Source organism: Grampus griseus (genome assembly GCF_964374135.1).
Source record: "Grampus griseus genome assembly, chromosome: 12".
NCBI lineage: Eukaryota > Metazoa > Chordata > Mammalia > Artiodactyla > Delphinidae > Grampus > Grampus griseus.
Genome location: NC_139006.1, coordinates 11,135,928 through 11,147,455, shown reverse-complemented (window position 1 = coordinate 11,147,455; position 11,528 = coordinate 11,135,928). Strand labels below are relative to the sequence as shown.

The 11,528-nt window shown below is 46.2% G+C and overlaps 1 protein-coding gene across 1 annotated transcript; it reads left to right on the top strand.

Moving 5' to 3' along the window:
• Positions 1–403: 403 nt before the first annotated feature.
• Positions 404–10,996, top strand: RFC5 (replication factor C subunit 5). The gene is made up of 11 exons (XM_082668007.1): positions 404–574; positions 2,175–2,239; positions 2,512–2,648; positions 3,817–3,896; positions 4,500–4,573; positions 5,793–5,952; positions 6,672–6,753; positions 7,146–7,275; positions 7,846–7,923; positions 9,726–9,780; positions 10,856–10,996. Exons 1-11 carry the CDS (start codon positions 507–509, stop codon positions 10,950–10,952), a joined length of 1,026 nt encoding a protein of 341 aa, XP_082524133.1. The 5' UTR covers positions 404–506; the 3' UTR covers positions 10,953–10,996.
• Positions 10,997–11,528: the final 532 nt, after the last annotated feature.

The window sequence follows — 11,528 nt, the reverse complement described above, 5'->3', positions numbered from 1 at the left end:
GGTCGGTCGGTTCTGTAAATTTTGTTGGGTGAAGGAAATGGATTTGGGAGACGGATTGGAGTTGGAGTTGTGCTTGGAATTGTTTTTCAATTTGAAGTACTCACCTGCCAGCTTTGGGGCCAACAAAGTATTTGGAGCCTTTTTTCATACGGCAACTGTATTCAAGAACTGTAAGGGGTGGCCTTGCCTCTCCTGCTCCCGCGCTCGCTTGGCTCGGGACGCCCAAGCCGCACCAGAGAGAGGGCAGCCCCGGCTAGAACGGCGGAGTTGGAACAAGGCTGACGGCCTGGGCCTCCCGGTAACCAGGCAACAGAGGCCTTAGCAACGGGGAGGGGGCGGGACCGGAGGGGAGGAAGTCGGAAGCCAGCAGCTAAACATCGCGAGAGTTGCGTTTGCGCGCGAACTGTAAGTACGTGTGTCTCGGGGTCACGTCTTGACTGGTCGCGGAGCAGGCAGCTGGGGGAGGCGACAAACCCACCGGACCCAGCGACCTCCGTCACCCTGTCATGGAGACCTCAGCGCACAAGCAGCAGCAGCAGCAGCCTGAAGGGGGCAAGATCAGGAACCTGCCCTGGTAGGAGGAGGCCCAGCAGCCGCGGGGAAGGGGGTCGGCCGCGCGGGGAGGTGGTGGCCGGAGTGGGCAAGTGGCAGGTCCCCACCCCGTCCTCGCCCCGCCGCCCCAGGGTTCGATCGGCACAGGGGTTCGATCTCGTGTCTTCTGACACTACCTTGACCTCCGTGGCAAAATATTCTTCTCTCTTGCCAAAATATTCTCTTCTCTCGGTACGATTATTGGTCAGATTCTAAACTAGAATAATATGATGATGATGATGACAACGCTCCCTAGTTAACTTTTATTTAAGTGACTTTCTATTAGATTAGCAGGCACCCTATTAGATGTTGGAATTTTACAGACACTAGGAAGAAGGTACTGTTATTCCAGTTTTACCAAAAGGTTAAATGACTTGCCAGAGGTCCAGAGTTGGAAAATAAGTTTGTATTTGAACCCAGCTGGTCCAGATTCAGAGCTTGCACTCTTAACCATCCTACTCACACAACTGTGTCTTAGTGATGGTTTAAAGAGTGAATGGATTTGACTTGATTTCGGAAAACTCCAAGTTGTTTCTTTTCAGTTTATTGTTATCGTAATAAAAATACATAACATACAATTCACAGTTGTAACCATTTTAAAATGTACAATTCAGTGGCATTAAGTACATTCAGAATGTTATGTAACCATCCCACTATCTAGTTCCAAAATTTTTCATCATCCCAAATGGAAACCCCGTACCCATTGGCAACTCCCCATTCCCCCCTTCCTCAGCCCGTGGCAACCACTAATCTACTTTCTGTTTCTTATGAATTTGCTTATTCTGGATATTTCATATAAATGGAGTCATATGATACGTGGCCTTTTGTGACTGGCTGCTTCTTTTTTTAAAAGAAATTTTTATTTATTTATTTTGGCTGCACCGGGTCTTAGTTGTGGCACACAGGATCTTCGTTGCGGCATGTGGGATCTTTCATTGCGGCATTCGAACTCTTAGTTACAGCAGGCACGCGGGATCTAATCCCCCAGCCAGGGATCGAACCTGGGCCCCCTGCATTGGGAGTGCAGAGTCTTACCCACTGGACCACCAGGGATGTCCCGTTACTGGCTTCTTATATCAGTAACTGATTTCCTTTTATTGCCAAATAACGTTCCCTTGTGTGGCTATACCACCATTTATTTATCCATTCATCTGTTAATTTATATTTGGATATGAGTTCAATTTTGGATTAACTTAGGTGCCCATCCAGGTTGAGATTATAGGCAGACAGCTGGAAAGATGAAATGAGAGCAGTTTTTCAGCACTATTGATATTTGGGGCCAGATATGTGGGGTGTCGCGGGAGGGCATGGGGGTTGTCCTGTGCATTGCCGCATGTTTAACAGCATCCCTGGTGCCTATCCGCTAGATGCCAGTAGTACCCCCCACTCAGCTTTGACAGTGGAACATGTCTCCAGATATTATCAAGAGTTCACTGGAGGACAAAATGGCCCCGGTTGAGAACCACTGTTAAAGGGTTTTGTATCTCTTTCTGTTTTAGTTAGGATATGAAAGGATTCTTTTGCACATAACAAAATGTTCTTGCCTTTATATATGTTGTAATCAATGCTAAATTGTATTTCAGGGTTGAAAAATACCGGCCACAGACACTGGATGATCTCATTTCTCATCAGGACATCTTGAGTACCAGTATGTATCCATGTGTCAGCGGCTGGTATCCTAGTCAAAGGACCTGAATACACTTCTTAGGAATGTTGTCTCTACTGAGTAATAATTTTGAAGGATCTGATTGAGCTTTATGGGATGTGGCTTTAAGAGCTGAGTCCTTCAGATTTTTCATTCCTGCATCTGACCCAGATTTGAACATATGGTTGAAGTACCTTCAGCCCAACTCGGGCCTGCAGTGAATGAGGCAACTCTCAGAGACTGATGGCCTCTCTCTTTCTCCCCCTGACCTTCAGTTCAGAAGTTTATCAGTGAGGACCGCCTGCCGCACCTCCTTCTCTATGGTCCTCCAGGGACGGGAAAGACATCCACCATCCTGGCCTGTGCTAAACAGCTGTACAAAGATAAGGAATTTGGCTCCATGGTCTTGGAGGTAAATGGGAGGTTTATTGTTACTCTCGAACGACTCCAGCCTCTTACTTTTAGGTCTGCTAGTTTTGTTTTACTTTACAAGTTAGTTGCCCTGCTGGTGGTTGGGAAAGAAGGAGACATAAGATGTTTTAATTCACTTTTTTTCTATAATTGACATTTTTGCCTGGACTGGTACAAGCTAAAGGGCAGTGGTAGGACTAGGTGTCTTTCTTTGCTGTTGCCAACTTTTACCCAAATCCTCAGTGGTTGCTCGGTTGATGGCTGTCTCCCATGTGCCCCCAGATCCCTTCTGCATGTTGCTCCATGCTCTTCTTGCCCCGCCCCGGAAGGCTGCGAGCTCTCTTGCCCTCTGGCTCCTGGTTGGGTTTGGCCAGCAGGGGCCTGGAAGGGGTTGGGGAAGGGAGAAGGATGCCTGGTCCTGCCCTGGGGGTCACGACAGGCCAACAGCTTTCCCACCCGCAGGGCACAGCACGCAGCCTTTCCCCCACACACACACCCCACCAGTGCCACTCCCCCACCAACCCCTTAAGACTTGGGGGTGATAATGGGCCCCAGTAGGCCTTGAGGTATTTGCATAGCCCTTGTGGTTTCCCCACACCTTACCGGCACCTTTTAAAGTATCTCTTCATTTAATTCTCTTCAAATTACTGAATTTGAGTATGCCATCTGTTTACTACTAGGACTCGAGCGATAAACTTAGCTTACGAAATTGTAAATATTGTCTATTGTAAGAAAAAAACTGTTTAACTTGCTTTTGTATTATAGAACCTTGCTGCCACCAGTGTTCTTACTTCATTGTATTAAAGACTTGGTAACTTCTGGGTTGCTCTGGGTTGTGGTAGCTAAAATTAGCATCATTCTGCTCGTGCCAGAGGCGCTGTTCACCGTAAGCAGACCAGTTAATTATCCCCCGGAGCACGTCAGTGATTTTGTCCTCAGAAGGGGGAGGAAACACACACGTTGATTGGCCTTTCAGAGTATAATGGAATGATCTAGTGAGTTGTAAGTTTTAAATATAACTGTCATCTTATTTTTAATGATTATCTCTTATCTGTCCTTAGAACTAGAGACCTAGCTTGCTGAGCAGGATTGATGAAAAGGCACATTAATTCACAGCTAGCACACCAACACGTTTTCTATTTATTTTGGCTTCTCTCTTTCACATTTAGCTGAATGCTTCAGATGACCGAGGAATAGATATCGTTCGGGGACCAATCCTGAGCTTTGCTAGCACAAGGACAATATTTAAGTAAGAATTCTTTGCATAATTTCTCTCCCTAAAGATTTTGATCAGTGAGGTGATAGAGTTTAATTTCTTAAATCCTCTCCTTTGCTAGTTTGTAAAAGTAAGGGGAAAAGAAAAAGGCTTTGTCAAAAGCAGTCATGAAAGAGAGATAAAGTACAGGAATGGTGGTAAGACATATTAAAATGCAAATATTAAAACAAAATATTATCTAAATCTATATTAGCAAGTTCTCTGGGGAAGCATTAATTTCATTACATCATAAGACTGGAGGAGCTAGTTTGAATTTAAACAAAAATGAATTGAGATCAGGGTGGATAACTAGGATGGTGGTAAAAAAAGAAAAAGAGGAAAAAGCAGCACTAGAATAGAATAAGAGGCTACTGGGTGGAAGAAAGATGAAGGTGCCAGAGGACATAATCTAACACAAATACAGAAATTAGACCTCCATGTGCTTTGACCACAGATGCCTGCTTTGGTCAGAGTTCTAGGAGAAATGAACTTCATGAGCCAGGGCCTGATGGCACAAATGTGAAGGTGTAGGTTTGGGCCTGGAAGTCAAAGGGAGATTGAAGAAGGCTTTTTAGGTGGTACCAATTGTTTTCCTAGGAAAGGCTTTAAACTAGTGATCTTGGATGAAGCTGATGCCATGACTCAGGACGCCCAGAACGCCTTGCGGAGAGGTAAGGAGCACAGCCGTGTACGGTGTGTATGGCTGAGGAATGCTTTGGAAGGAGAGTTAGCAACTTTGGACATGAGATAGGACGTGGCTTCTTTTCAATTTTCATTCATCTTCTGGCCCAGCAAAATCTCTATATACCTTTCACTGTGTATCCCACCTGATGACCTAGACAAAAATCTCTATACCGGTGGTTACCCCTTTTAATAGCGTAAAGACATTAGCCTTTTGGGGACTTTTAGGTATGACCAGACACTGGTGTTTCATCCTACTTTTCCGCTGGATTCAATTTCAGGGTTGGGAATTTGTACTGTTTGATGGGAGGGAATGGGAAGTCTTTCATTTCTAAACTGCTAGATAGGTCTTTCTGCTGTTGGTACCATTAGATACAATATAGCCAGGAAAATAACACTGGAAATTTAGTTGCACTCAGAAAGCCGACATGACTTCCCTACTTGCCAGGAGAATGATTGGGCCAGGAAAGGAGAGTATACTGTGATTTGTTGGTCTTAAAGGTGCAGTTAATTTCTTTGCAAGGACATTCTTAATCTGTCTCATTAAGATTCTGCGGTAGACAGCTAGGAGAGAAGATGATCTTTAGGAATTCTGGGGAGGGGTGGATTGCAGCCCATGTTTAAGAAGCGGAGGAGGAGGACAGAATATCTTCTGGTCCTAGAGGCTTTGGCCACCTTTCTTCAGCATCTTATTCTGTAGAGTCAGTCTGGGCAGATCCCAGCGTGAGAACGTTGGTACCTACAGGTTGAAACTGGTGTCATAGGCATCTCTGAATTCGGGTTAATGCTTTCTCGAATGCTCTAAGGGTTCGAGACAAGGTCCACTGGAAAGTCTGCAAAAAGCCACCCCCCCCCCCCCCCCCGCCGCCCAGTAGAAGGTGGCACATCATCCGTTTGCCAAATAGGATTTTATGCAAAAGGGCAGGCGTACTGGATTTCATATCTTAGTGGAATGGAATGGCAAGAGTGCCGGGATCACAGCCAGTCATGAAAAAGGAAGCATTTTGTCCAGTCCCGTGGACGTGACGTGTGCATCAGCTCTGGGGAGAGAGTGGTTGGTCTCCAGGCTCACCCTCTCTCGCTGCAGTAGCTTTCCCACTTGTTTGCATTCTTGATTCCCCGCTTCACGTGACCGTAGGAAAGTTCAGGGTTTCTGGGTCCCTGGAAGAATCAGGATGGACGTGAGGTGGTTCTCTTTTCCCTTGCCAGTGATTGAGAAATTTACTGAAAATACCAGATTTTGCCTCATCTGTAACTATCTGTCAAAGATCATCCCCGCCTTGCAGTCCCGGTGTACAAGGTTCCGATTCGGTCCCCTGACCCCTGAACTCATGGTTCCCCGCCTGGAACATGTCGCAGAAGAAGAGAAGTAAGTATGTTGAAAAGCAGGGAAAGGGGGGCCTTGGGGACTGGGTGTCATGTAAGGCAGCTACTGGTACCGTCTGAAGGCGATAACGTTTGTAAACAACTCGGGAGAGCCTGGCACAGGGTAAACCTCACTGTCTGTCGGCCGCCCTGGTAGCTCACAGACATTCTTCATAAAGGTCATTTGGTTCCTTACTGGAGTCCATCATCCTCCCCTAGAAGCGGTCCCACTTTCCTCCTACTCTTTGTCTTTGGAAACTGCACGCTGCCATGTCCCTCCCGTTAAGAAGCCTGTAGCCTTTCTCAACTAGCAGGGAAGGTCCTGAGACATCACATTCTGCGTGATCAGATGCCAAGCAAGTAGCCAGCCCGAGCTGCTGCTGATTCGACAGGTGCTTGGGCTCTGCGAGCGCAGATCTCGCCAGCACCCTGTCCTCTCCAGAGAACAGAATTCAAAGCTACCTGCTCAACACAGCAATGCTTGGCCCCAAATGATGGTCTTGCTAGACTTGGACTGGGCTGTGACTACTCACGTGAGGCCCACGTCCCCAGCAGCCAGAGCAAGTTCTGGAGCCTGTAAATCAGGAGAGTATTGTTGACTCCGTCCTTCCCTTTTTTCTCTTTCATTGTTTCAAAGCCTTGATCTTCACAGTCCATCTTGTCCCCTCGGGGAGCATTTGTGCTCTCAGGGCCTCTATATCCCTCCTGCCTGTTTCCTTGCAGAGTTGACATAAGTGAAGACGGGATGAAAGCGCTCGTAACTCTTTCCAGTGGAGACATGCGAAGGGCTCTGAACATCTTGCAGGTAGGGCACCGCTCCTAGCACATCTCGAGTTGGCGCTTCAGAATACTTTTTCAAGATAGGCATAAGCAACAGCATGACCGATGTGTTAATTCAGAAATCTGGAACTGGTAAGACATCTCATAGTATGTCATAGATGTATGCCCACCTTTGTGTTTTGATTAATTGAAAGAATAATTTGTTGCAAATAAGGGAAAGATAGGGAAGGACTCTGCAAAGTAACGTAGCCGACAAGCAGTGGCCTCCTCTGATGCGGCCAGCTCTTAGCAGTGTAAAAAGTACAGGGCTCGAGCTCTCCCGTGCCCACCCGCATTGCTGCCTCCGCAGTTTCCTCCTGACCCTCCTGCAGCTCAGTGGCTGCAGCAGCCGTGGTGACTCTCCCCCTGTCTGCCCAGAGCACCAACATGGCCTTTGGGAAGGTGACAGAGGAGACCGTCTACACCTGCACAGGGCACCCACTCAAGTCAGACATCGCCAACATTCTGGACTGGATGTTGAATCAAGACTTCACCACGGCCTACAGGAGTATCCTTTCTCTTGTCCTTCAGTCAGTGCATTAGGTGCCCAAGGCCTGAACGTGGCCTCACAAGCTCAGGCTGCAGGCAGCACCTACACCCTACTGGCAAGACAAGCGGCTGCACGGGACACCTTTCAGCTTGTCATGGGAGCAAGATGTCTGGGGGGGGGATGGGTACTTGTCTTTCATGCCCCAAGTTGTTCCTGAAGGGCCCTGAGCTGGGTATGGCTTGAAGCAGCTTAACTCTCAGATGGGAGGGAAGCACTTAGACCTTGGGTGGAAGGTGCAGTCATTTTCAAGCAGTTAGTGTTACTCTTGTTTTGCTATGAAATTAAAATCTAGCTGTAGTGATGGAAAGCCTTTTGGGCAATGCATTTGGTTCTGTTCTCTACTAGACAGAGATATCTTTCATCTCCCTTAATGGAGGTGAAAACAGAAAAATAAGAACTGGGGTCCAACACGTGCAACTTCAGCGTGAAGGAAACAGCTGTGTTGGCATGAAAAGCCCTACTTTCAAGTCATTCTCTGCAGTATTTGTTCAGGAATTTGTTCCCTTTGCCTTAACTGCTCCTCTCTAGATATCATGGAGTTGAAAACTCTAAAGGGGTTGGCATTACATGACATCCTGACAGAGATACACCTGTTCGTGCACAGAGGTAACCTAGGTTCTTCCTCAGTTCAGAAGCTATGCAGAAGGTGGCATGCATTGGGGTTGAGGGTGGCTGGAGAGGGAACGTGACGCTTTGTTTTGGAAACAGAAACAGGAATGAAGAGGTGTAAACCCGGCCCCTCATTTTCAGTTTTGTTTTGCTGTTTATTTTTTTTATTGGATTGGCCAAAAAGTTCATTCGGGTTTAAATAAAACTAAGACACATTTTTAATTTTCGCAAAGAACTTTATTGAACGTATTCACTAACTGAATAAACTTTTTGGCCAACCCAATATCTGTGTGTCTGTGTCTTGCTTTTAAAACCTTGTTCCAAAAATACTTTTTTTTTTCATAAATTCATTTTATTTTATTCTTGGCTGCATTGGGTCTTCATTGCTGTGCGCGGGCTTTCTCTAGTTGTGCCCAGTGGGGGCTACTCTTCGTTGCGGTGCACGGGCTTCTCATTGCAGTGGCTTCTCTTGTTGCAGAGCATGGGCTCTAGGTGCGTGTAGTTGTAGCACACGGGCCCAGTAGTTGTGGCACACGGGCTTAGTTGCTTCACAGCATGTGGGATCTTCCCGGACCAGGGCTCGAACCTGTGTCCCCTACATTGGCAGGTGGATTCTTAATCACTGTGCTACCAAGGAAGCCCCCCAAATACTCTTTTGACTTCTAGAATGCTGGGGAAAAACAGGAAAGAAACTCCTAAAGGCTAACTTATTTCCTCCAAGGGTCTGTATTTTACAGCAGTATGTTGGAGTTTGTATTTCTAAAAGGCTATTTTCCCCGAAGAGAAAGAAGGAGGAAGATCTAGCTTCACAAAACCAAAGCAGCCTCAACTAAACCATCTTTAGTTCCACACTTGGTCGTACGTCCTGTACAGAGAATTGCTTCTCTACCTTGAGAGCACATGTTAATCACCCCAGACCAATCCAGTTGGCCCTTTTGGGGGAGAACCAGACACGAGTGTGTCTTTGAGCTCTAAGTGATGTGCTCTTCAGCCTTGTGGAGAAGCTCTGCCTGTCCGGCAGCCACCTGCAGACACTTAGGTCCACGAACACTGTTCTGCCAGTGCCTTTCCAGGCCTCTCCCTGGCTGGCTGGCATGTGAAATTCTGCCCGAGAACATGGTTGGCTCAGGCCCAGCTCTGCACTTTGTGGATGCTGAGCATGAATCGACTTTGAAAAATCAATTATTTATGTTTTTTGTTTTTTAACATCTTTATTGGAGTATAATTGCTTTACAGTGGTTATGTTTGTTTTTAAAATTGGGACAGCAGGGCTTCCCTGGTGGCGCAGTGGTTGAGAGTCCGCCTGCCGATACAGGGGACACGGGTTGGTGCCCCGGTCTGGGAAGATCCCACGTGCCACGGAGCAGCTGGGCCCGTGAGCCATGGCCGCTGAGCCTGCGCGTCCGGAGACTGTGCTCCGCAACGGGAGAGGCCACAACAGTGAGAGGCCCGCGTACCGCAAAAAAAAAAAAATTGGGACAGCAAGTGAGAACTTCGCTTTCACAGTAACTTACAGAGCGGCCCAGTGCTGACAGGGCAGTGTGGATGGCTCTTCCATCTTATGATCACTCTGGAACCTGCTCGTTTTTCTTTTCGGCTACTCTACGAAGACTAAAATGAATAAAAACTATGAAAACCTATGCAATTTTTACCTCCTAGAGGTGTGGTATCTTGAGATCTGTGGCCTCAAGAGGTTAGTCTTACGTATCTGATGTGGAAACTCATACTTATATGATTTTTTTTAATATATATAGTAGGTAATGACAGAGCCCACTCATTTGATTTTGTTTTTCCCCCAGTTGACTTTCCATCTTCAGTTCGAATACATTTATTGACCAAAATGGCAGACATTGAGTGAGTATTTATTTCCCAGTTTTAATTCTTTTCCTCCTTTTTCCCCATTGTGAGTTGTTTCTCCTTGCTTGGTTTCAACTGTTTTGTCTAAATCATTCATATACAGTAGAGTTTAGTTTTTGCTGGAATTGAATTATTGAACGAAGCACAGGGAAGGGTGTGAGATGCTTATGTGAAGAACGTGGATAAACACAAAGACAGGTACAACTCGGTTACGCATTTGAGATAAAGGCCTCTCCTTCGACCTCAGAGGCCTGGTCCACCTTGGTTCCAGACATGCTCTTGTTATGTGGGAAGCCTGCTTCAGTTCAGACATCTAGGTCGTTTGGGGACGGCCAGCTATCCAGCTGTTATTAAGGCCTTCTGGCATACGAAAGCATATTACAGGGAAAGTAAACATAAACTCAATTTTCCACTTTGCCTGCTTCAGTAAACACAGTTATTAGCCCCCAGTGAAGCTGGCAGCTATCATTTAAGTAGACAAAAGCACTAGGTTCAAAATAGATGTCCACGTAAGCCAACTAATTTGCCGTCGTTGGCCTTCACACGTACCAATTAGGTCACTTCTTATCACTACACTGTGAGTAGCATGATTTTGCTTTCAATGGCTGGGCACTTGAAAGGTGGCAAGATGAAATACCAGTGTCTTGCTTTATTGACCACAGAACCACAGATACGGCAGCCAAACTTCCCAGTGAATTACGAGGAAGGGATTCTTAATTATAATTCCTCTCGATGCATTTTGCAGGTGAAGAAGTAATGCCTAATCACATAAATTTCGCATATCTGTATAGAGCTTGAACAAAGTTAAGTTCAGAACACTGCTACTGGGAACAATTTTTTTTTTAATTTAATATTCCCCCCCCCCCGCCCCCAGTTTGAATCAAATTTATAAAGGAGTGTTTGAGGCAACAAAAACATTAGGGGACACACACGAGATTGCTGCCCAGAATGAACTTCTCTCACCTCTTTCCAATCCTTCTCTGGCCAACTTTCAGTCTGACTGCTGTTGTTCTCTTCAAAAGGCAGCTGTTGTGATATTCTCTCTTCTTACCTTTTGTTTAATTTCTTTTAGGTACAGACTTTCTGTTGGCACCAATGAGAAGATACAGCTGAGTTCCCTCATTGCCGCCTTTCAAGTCACCAGAGACCTGATTGTCACAGAAGCCTAGATGCTGAGGACCACTTGCTGCCTATTCTCAGGCCCAGCAGTGACTGGAGAGCAGGGGACACAGTCACCCCCACTTTCGGAAAATTGTTCCAGGCATGGGTGGGCAGACATGTACCCAAAGTACCGTGTTTGTGGCTGGTTGGAGCAGGGATGTACAAAGCAGTTTTAAGGTACAGCTCTCTCACTGCACTGCCCATTTGTGTTTTATAAGGGGGGGGGAAAAGTAAAACCTTTTTAGCCTTAAGGCTTTTACCCTTCAGTTGCCTGGGTGATAGGAAATGGGCTACCCCATTTGGAATACCAGGCTTTCAAATCTAATACAGTCCAAGTGTTTTCCAACTCAAGGTAAAAAGAACATCTTCAGAGTTAAGCTTGTAAATCTGATGTGGCGCTACTTTAAACAGGTGTTAATGGATCTCTGGCCCAAACTACTACACTCTTATAAAGTGGACTCAGTTTTCTTTCTTACTTTAAAACTGGCCTTTTTATTTCTCCTTTTGAAGTAGAGGAGTTGCTAGCAGGTTCCCAACTGTGGTGTGGACAGTAGCGAAAACATTCATTTTAAATGATGCTGTTG